General features: G+C 34.1%; 2 protein-coding genes and 1 long non-coding RNA gene across 3 annotated transcripts; 2 read left to right on the top strand and 1 right to left on the bottom strand.

Moving 5' to 3' along the window:
• The first annotated feature begins 190 nt into the window (after window positions 1-190).
• On the top strand, window positions 191-1,393 carry LOC140449940 (RRP15-like protein). Its single transcript, XM_072543356.1, has 3 exons — window positions 191-345; window positions 571-878; window positions 954-1,393. Exons 1-3 carry the CDS (start codon window positions 306-308, stop codon window positions 1,368-1,370), a joined length of 765 nt encoding a protein of 254 aa, XP_072399457.1. The 5' UTR covers window positions 191-305; the 3' UTR covers window positions 1,371-1,393.
• Window positions 1,394-1,494: 101 nt separating this feature from the next.
• On the bottom strand, window positions 1,495-2,958 carry LOC140449941 (uncharacterized). The gene is made up of 4 exons (XM_072543357.1): window positions 2,751-2,958; window positions 2,280-2,449; window positions 1,934-2,071; window positions 1,495-1,728 (listed from the first exon to the last, which is right to left on the bottom strand). Exons 1-4 carry the CDS (start codon window positions 2,830-2,832, stop codon window positions 1,495-1,497), a joined length of 624 nt encoding a protein of 207 aa, XP_072399458.1. The 5' UTR covers window positions 2,833-2,958.
• Window positions 2,959-3,583: 625 nt separating this feature from the next.
• Window positions 3,584-4,527, top strand: LOC140449939 (uncharacterized). The gene is made up of 2 exons (XR_011951927.1): window positions 3,584-3,827; window positions 4,245-4,527. It is a non-coding gene; the product is annotated as an uncharacterized lncRNA (long non-coding RNA).
• The last annotated feature ends 4,731 nt before the right edge of the window (window positions 4,528-9,258 follow it).

The raw sequence follows: 9,258 nt of genomic DNA, 5'->3' as shown, positions 1-9,258 counted from the left end.
GTCAGTCTACTGTCAAAAGTTGAACCAGTAAAAATATTTAAAAGCAAATATAGAATATATATTAAGATTTAAGAGTACACAATAAGAAAATAATGTAGAAAATTTACTACTAATCTAATTTCTACTTTCTTATCTAATGTTGTGTTGTAAAATATTTTAAAACAGGTATGTTGTTGGAATCGCTATAAATGTAATATGTAATTGCACAATCATAATACTAGCAGAAGAAGAGGGACATAATTTTAACCTCAATTCAGAATACATGTTTTTATTTTGTTATTTTAGAAAATTGATCATTAAATAAGATGACTATCATGGACTCTACAAAAGCTCAGGAACTTGAAGGTTTTTATATATTTTTAAACATACCATAATGCAGTTATACAAAATGTAAAAGCACTTTACTATAATTTTGTTTCATTTCTATGCTGAATGAATAAAATTAATTAACATCTGGTTTTTACCTTTCCTCTCCAATCAGACAATCCTATTTTTCTGATGTTCTCCCTGACCACCTTTTAGCAATCGAACCCTTTTTTACAATCTATTACATGTATATATATTTTTTAGATAATTCGTCAGATGATAATGTAAGTGAAGAATCGGATCGAGATTCCAATAATTCAGAAGATGAAGACAATGATCTAGCCAACACTGGTTGGGCGGATGCAATTTCAAAAATATTAAAGCAAAAACCAAAGGCAAAGAGCAAAAGTTTAGTACTTTCAAAGGCCAAAAAACTTACAGATGCTAAAAAAGCTAAAAAGGAGCCTCTTGGTTTTGAGATTGCTGGTGAAGATGGTGCAGTTCCGGTTAAAGAAGAGGAAGAATTATCTGAAGATGTCAAATCAGAAGTGTTAGAACCAGTGAGAAAAAAGGTAAGCAATATTACGAATAAATAATTATTTTTGTGGAGAATGGTAGTTAAATTTAAAGTCATTTTTATGTTTTAGAGAAAGGAAACACCAAAACTACGTGTAAAACCAAATATCCTAGAAAAAGATCGTGAACGTCTTCTACAAAAAATAGCAACAAAAGGTGTGGTTCAGTTGTTTAATGCAGTAAAATCACAGCAGAAAGATATTACGAAAAAATTGGAAGAAGCTGGACCTCTTGAAGTAAGGAAAGAAAAAGTATTGAAAAACATAGATAAAAGAGCATTTTTGGATGTTCTTATGGGTGAGAAATCACAGAAATTGGACACTAATGTGGATGTAGCAGAAAAAAAGGAAGAAAAACGAGAGAGTAGAAAGAATGCAAGCAATGATGTTACTTGGAGCGTTCTGAAGGAAGATTTTATGATGGGAGCAAAAATGAAAGATTGGGATAAGGAATTAGAAACAGAGGAAGTTGAAGTAGAATCAGATTAATAATAAAGATTGTTTTTAATAAAGTGTGTTTTATTTAATTATAATGTTAAAATATCCACAAAATACAGTACATATGTCACAATATAAAATACATTTACTTATCTAGATACATAAAAGCTAAGTTTTAATCAAAAAAATCAATTTTTTTAACATCGTCTTCTTCACTGTGTTTTGTGCCTATAAATGGTTGTACTTTCGTGTAATAAACTTCCCTTAGTTTGGTATCCTGTATTGATGAAGAGTCTTTTAAGTTATTCTTAGCTATTTTCAAAATGCCACCTATTTTCTTGTAGATAGTGTTAACATTATTGTCATAAGCTTCTTTCATTTTGTTACATTTCGCCAAGAACACTTTTTCCTGAAAATAATATGAAAAACACAAATTATGACAAAATATGCTGTAGGAAACAAAATACAGCAAGTATAGTGCAAGCAAACACTCCTGACCATGGAGCTGCGCGAAGGCGGAGTCCCAATTCGCGGAAAGGTTCTATTGTAAAACAAATTTCGTCTACTGCGCCGTGGTCAGGAGTGCTTGCACTATCTCTAATACTAAATCTTACTTGAATAAGTGTCTTCGTTAGTTCTTCTAAGTCATTTTTCAAAGTCTTTATTTCTTCTTCTGTAGTTGATTCCACTTTGAGTTCATCCTCTTCAAGTAAAACATTAGGAGGTATTGCAAATGTGCTTCTTGCTTCTTTCTAAAATTAAATTCGCAGTACAATAAAAGATATTGACACTTATAAACATACTAAAGCATTTTCTACTACAGATTATTAAGATATAACTCGTTAACTTGCTAATGATTTAAAATTAAATTCTTTAAACAATAGAAAAATCTACTACATACTTTTCAATTGTAGATCACTAATAAGTATGTTTACAAAAATACCTAGATGATTCACTTACTTCAAATTTACAGAGAGCCTTTTTGGCACTTTCCATATAGAAACCATACAATTGATCTATCCTGCTTCTAAGCAAATCTTTATGGATAGTTTCTGAACTACCAACCATTTCAAATTCATTTTCCACGTTAGATAAAGCAAGCTGTATTGTCCTTTTAACTACATCATTAACTGAAAAAAGCAGTATATTCTTGAGAATTGAACAACTCTTGTAGGAACTGGTAAATGAGAGACTGTACTGTAACAGAGACGAGAAAGAGCCTATTAACTAGTACTTAAAGGTTTCGATACTGAACTAACAAAGATTTTATTTAAAGGAGGGTTTTAGGTTAACTAATAGTAATATTAAAAATCAGCTGATACAAGGGAAAACGTATTTCTCATAACCAGAGCTTAAAAGTATATGTATTAAGCGGAATAAACATACAAACACAGTTTATTCTTACATGTATTAGTTTTAATATTAACTTACATTTTTCTAATAAATCTGTGGAACTAAATTCATAATACTGATTTTCGTATTCATCTTGCGACAATCTGTCTATATTTTCCATCGATTAACCTTACTGTAAATTTATATTATAGGAAAATGTTATTTATAAACACAAAAGTCCTAACGCCTTTGAATTTGAAATTAAGAGTTTCAAGTTTCAATTCTTCTTTTTTTATTCTCATTCATCATAAAATACACGATTAGTGGCACAGCACATTCCCACCTAGCAGTGCCAGTCCCGTGTTAACGAGTAAAACAAAGATTGGCGCATCTCCTAGTGCCAGGGTGCATAACTACATAATACACGGCGGTAAATTCAAAAGGAACGTAAAATTACGTAGGATTGTAAACACAGTACGAAACAAGAAAATGTATAGTGTCATACGGCCATAAGGGAAAATCAATATAATCCTAAAATAACAAAAAATCCTTATTCTAAATGATGATACAATAAATTAAATAATGACATACAATGACAGATAGTACTAACAGCCGCTACTTCATTTTACATTTTTTAGTGGAATCGTGGGAATATAAATAGGTATATGTTTGGTTGCCTGCACCACAGGTCACTGCCAATCACAGAGCGTTTAATTAATTTATGCAAGCAATGTATGTTGTGTTGCCTATAATGAAATCGTTCACTAATAGAAAATCATTCATTAATAAGTGTCATTAATCAATGATTTTGAGGGTGTTAAAATTGATCATAAATGGATGGCCAACGGAAAAAGTCTATTTACTAACCTTGGAAATTAATGACTTATGACTTTTAATGACATAAAGTGACAAGCTGACAACCACAGCACACTCTCAGCAGGTTTAATTTATCTGTAGTAACAACAAACATTGCGCAGATACGAGACTAATAATGCTACCAAACGGAAGGGTGCACAAATAAAAACGTGCGTTTACCTTGGCTATTCTGTCAATAAATTGCACGATCACACAAGAAAAAAGAAGATAGAATTCAATTCGACAGCTGTCATTCTGTCATTAGATTTGATCGTGGTTGCCTTACCTTAAGTGTTACCTAATCTTCAAAAAAATATTGCAGTAAGTAAAATTTATAATTAATAACTTTGTAGAAAATAATATTTATCCAACAACCCCCAAATGTGTTTCTAAATATTAACATTAAAAATCATTTCCACATGTATAATTTAATGTTTCTGTATACACCCAAATTTGAAGAGGTCTCCACACACTTTAAATTGGATATTTCGTTTAACATTTTTTTATGTCTATTCGTATGTAGAAAATGGTTGTTCTTCAAGCGCCATCGTATTATAAGTATCTAGGACACTTTTAAAAGTGATATAACTGTTGTTATTTTATTTACATAATCTAAATATTTTGGTGTTTGTTTAAAAGTTTTACATTTTAGTTTTAACTTAAATTATTTATATTATATATACTAAACTACAAGCTTTATGTTGTTTCTGTTAATTATTAATTAGTGTTTTCTTATAGAAATGTTTGCTGCCTCAGCTACCAGAATTGCTGCAAGGGTACAACAGCTCCAGCAAATTAGAAACATGTCAGCTATCTCTGGCCCACCACAAGTAAAAATCTCTGCTGCTGAAAAATTTGCTCATGGTATTGCCTTGACAGTAGGAATTATGACTGTCCCAGCCTGGGTACTAGTCAACATCAAACACTACAGAGGAGCAGCAGCTGAATAAGACATTTAAATTATAGTTGTAGTCAAATTTTTATGTACCAATCTAATTTAAGAATAAATTTATTGATGTAGTTTTGGTGTTAATTATTGTATTAAAAAGTTTCCTACCTTTTCAGGGACCAGGCTTGAATTCTTCTGCATTTGGAAGCAAGACATTACATCCTTGCTTGTAATGTTAAGATTATACTGCCCATACTATGTCATCTTGTGAGCTTTGTTAGTTTCAGGCAGGGTGTACTGGCTAGTTCTACCACTTGAGCAAATGAGAATGACATTTAGCCTGTGCCTCCTTATATGCCCCAACTTTGCTTGTAATAAATAGCATTGTAAATGAAATCAAGCTTCCTACCTCTGCAAATATATATGCAAAAAGTCTTGTACAAAATTAGTTTTGACACCAATTTCATATTTTTTTGTAAAAATAGTAAAAGAAAACTTACTCTAAACACATTATGTGATTTAACACTTCATATCAATTATTCATTTGCCCTTTTTCCTGTCCACTTTGTCTCTCGGATGCAAGCAATTTATGCTCTCCCCCTTTTTAGTACATTTACCAACTCCATACTGTTGCTTGTCAGACAGATTATATCCTGTTTTTTTACCTGTAATGTAGTAATTGTATGTTAACCCTAGATCCAAAAGGTGGGGTCCCAATTAACCAACTTAAAGGCATACTCTAATGCTGTTATGAATACATAATTTCGTATTGAACGCTTTATGAAAATCTGTGAAAGTGAGGACAAGAGGTTTGTTGTATTCTATAGATTTTTCAATGACTATCTTTACTGTATGGAGGTGATCATTGGTACCATAATTTGAACGGAATCCTGCCTGCTCTCTCAGTTGGTAGAAATCTAATTTTTTCTCCAATCTTGATGTCACTAACCTAGTGAAGAGCTTGTATATGTGGTTCAACAGGCTAATAGGTCTATACTTTTTTAATCAAGCTCCTCCTTTTTGGGTTAAGGCAATATGTATGAAACTTCTTTTATTGGATTTTGCACAGTATAGGGGAGAAGAGGGAGACTTGATCACTCTTTAAAATTTCACTAAATAAGCAGCCTAGAATTATAAAACCGGCAACATAGCGTAGCTGTATGGCAGTAGATCCCATGTAATTTAGTTTTCGTTAGAATACACAACGAAGATCACGTAATTATTTTGTCCCTACCGAGAAGTATTTTCAGAATTATTTCAAGTTGATTTTCTTTACTATTTGTTTAGGTGAGTGTTTCGTATAATTTTTATTTAACACCATAATCATTTAGTTTACGTTTTGTATAGTTTGCAGTGAGTTCTAGTTTATTGTCATATTTTTATAGACTAAAATATTAAAATGGCCTCCTTCTTATCTGGGAGATATGATCCCGGGATCAAGTCTCCCAGAAACTCCTTATAGATAAATTTTTTTTATTTTATAGATTTGCCAGTCAATACAAAAGGAGGGAAGGAGCCAAGAGAAGAACACCAGTCGAGAGCCAGAGGTTAAAAGAAGCTGTTTTAGACGTTATTAATAACGGTGCGTCTCTCAAGAGAACGGCAAGTCCTTCTCAAATAAATCATCATTCAATCTTCGCTTATCCACTGCTGGACATAGATCTCCCTCATAATTTTCCATCTATTTCAATCTTGTGCCTCTTGCATCCAATTCCTATGACAACGTTTTAGATCGTCAGTCCAACGTGTTGGTGGACGACCTCTGCTTCGGTAGGCATCATCTCTTGGTCTCCATTCCAGTATCCGCTTTGTCCATCTATTATCTGTCATTCGAGCCACGTGACCTACCCAGTTCCATTTCAGTGTTGCTACTCTCTCTACTGCATCAGCCACCCCTGTTCTTTGTCGTAGCTGACGATTTGGGATCTTGTCTTGTAGTGAAACGCCCAACATAGCACGCTCCATCGCCCTTTGACACACACGGATCTTTTGAACTGTTCTCCTTGTCATGGTCAACGTTTCCGCACCGTAAGTTAACACTGGCAAAACACACTGATTAAACGTTTTTCTTTTAAGGCATATTGGTATATCAGACGATTTGAAAATATGGTTCAGCTTGCCGAAGGCTGCCCAAGTCAGTCTTATATGATGGAGAAGCTCAACGGTTTGGTTATCTTTTCCTATGCGAATCTCATGACCTAGGTATTTATAGGCCATTACCTGGTCTATGGATCTTGTTCCTACGCATATATCTTCGCTGACTACAAGATTTGTCATCATCTGGGTTTTAGATATATTTATTTTCAATCCCCCTTCTAGCGAGGAAAGGTAGAGCTGATTTAAAAGTTCTTTGGCCTCATCTATCCTATCAGCTATTAGTACAATATCATCTGTGAACCTTAGATGGCTAAGCTTTTCTCCGTTTATGTTTATGCCCTTGTCGGTCAGTTTTGTCCTCTTACATATATATTCCAAAAGCGTAGTGAACAGTTTCGGCGATATGAAGTGCCCCTGGCGTACTCCACGTTGTATCGGGAATTTCTGGGTTTGACGATCACCCACTCTAACACTGGCTGTTGCGTTTTGGTATATGTGTTTAATTATATTTATATATATAATTCGGCATTCTGTCAAGGCTTCCAACATTTTTTGTTGATTTACGGTGTCGAATGCCTTTTCGTAGTCGACAAATATTAAAGCTAGTGGTTTATTATATTCAGTGCATTTTTCTATAAGATTTTTTATTACCCGTAGGTGATCGTTTGTTCCATAGCCTTTTTTAAAACCCGCCTGTTCTATGGGCTGATAAAATTCCATTTATCAGGAATTTTCAAATAAATATTATGACATTAAAAAGGTACCTACGTTCGCAGACAACGATCCGAAAATGTTGAAATATCCTTCTCTCCTGATTACAAGAAGGTTCAAATATTTACAAATGCAGAGGAAAATATGTTTAAAAATTATTTAGATGTTGCCAGCAAATTACACCATGGCCTTACAAGAAAACAAGCAAAAGAACTGGCGTACGAGTTTGCCATAAGAAATAGTAAAAAATACCTGCTTCGTAGAATAAACATAAGCAAGACGGATGAAGACCTTATCACTACGCTCTCCGGAAGCAACTAGTCTTTCTAGAGCAACTAGTTTCAACAGAAATAACAGTTCTTGAAAACCATGGAATTGGACCAGAAGCAATTTGGAGGGTGGACAAAACTGGACTTTCCACTGTCCATAAGCCAAAGAAGATCATTGCATGCAAAGGTGAAAAGCACGTTGGTAAAATTACGTCAGGGGAACGTGGAGCAACAGTAACTGTTTGTTGTGCAATCGATGCAATTGGAAACCATATACCGCCTTTTATGGTTTTCCCTCGAAAACTTTGGCAAGGTCGAATGATTGATAATAGCCCACCGGCGTAGTTTATGAAAGTGGATGGATGACCGCTTCTAATTTTATCAAAATTTTGGAACATTTTCAAAAACATGTAAAGGCGACTACCGACAATAAATGTTAAGACAGACACAAGCGTTAGACAGGAGTGTATTTGGCCCTCTCAAGAGTTTCTATAATACTGCTTGTGATGATTGTCCACCCAAGGACAATTACGATATACGAAGTCGGAGAATGCTTAGCTTACGCTTTCCCGTTAGCATTTACTCCACGTAATATTGAAAGCGGATTCAGAGTTACGGGTATATGGCCTTTCAATTCCAATAATTTTACCGATGAAGATTTTATGTCGCGTATGTTACTGATCGCGAAGATCCGGAAAATAATTCCACTTTATCTCAGTTTGATGTTGCAACACCAGCAATAGATAACAATAACGAACCCTCCACTTCGACTGGCACTTTCACCACCCCTGAAATAATTAGACCATCTTCCTCAACTGAATCGATTTCAAATAATCAACAACTACGACGAACACTAATAGAGGACAAAAACCAGCCTTCTACTTCTATTGGTACTTTTACCACACCTCAAATAATTAGATCACATCCTGTAAATGGAGATACTTCACAAAATGATCAGCTACAACAAACATCAATGGAGCACAATAACCAGCCTTTCACTTCTGCCACTTTTAGTAGCCCAGAAATGATCAGACCTCATCTTAAAGCCGGGCCCAGGACTTCAAAAAATGGTAGAAAGCGAGCAACTACAAAAATTCTCACAGCTACACCAGAAAAACTTGCGCTTGAAGCTGAAGTTAGAGCTAAAGAAGAAAAAAATTAGAAAAAGAGCAAAAGGCCAAAGAAAGAGCACTTAAAAAAATGACTAAACAAAAACTTAAGGATTTGAGAGAATCTTCAAGTTCGGGGGCAGTGACATTATGCTACTATCGTCAGAGTCTGAATATGATCCTAATGATGAAATGCAAGTAGAGACAGATACTTTATCTCCGAAAGAAACTTAGTCCATCGTTACGTAGGACAGATAACGGGAAGAAAGAACGAGGATTTTAAAATCAAATTTGGCCAAAAAAGAGATGACAAAACCTGTAAGTGGCCAGAAAAAGAAGACTTGGGGAAGTCGCACGTGACCAAATTTTAAAAAAGTTACCAAGCCCGACTTTTAGGAGCTACAGTAAGCGCATAGGATGTTTTGTCTTTCCTAAATCACTGAAAATGTTCAATATTCAACAATAATTTTTTTTTCACTTTTATAACTTTTTGAATATAATTTTCTGCCAGAAAGTGTTTCTATTTTTAATAATATTATTTGTAATGTCATGACTGAGTAAAGTTAGTTTTCAGCATCCAATTTTAATATTGTAAATCTGGGAAGGTATAATCAAGTCACCCATACACAAGGATCAAGTCTCCCGAAGTACGGGGAGACATGATTAGTTTTTCTCTA

This window comes from Diabrotica undecimpunctata, chromosome 9 (assembly GCF_040954645.1).
Source record: "Diabrotica undecimpunctata isolate CICGRU chromosome 9, icDiaUnde3, whole genome shotgun sequence".
In the NCBI taxonomy this organism is placed as follows: Eukaryota; Metazoa; Arthropoda; class Insecta; order Coleoptera; family Chrysomelidae; genus Diabrotica; species Diabrotica undecimpunctata.
This window is presented reverse-complemented; position numbering and strand designations above follow the sequence as displayed.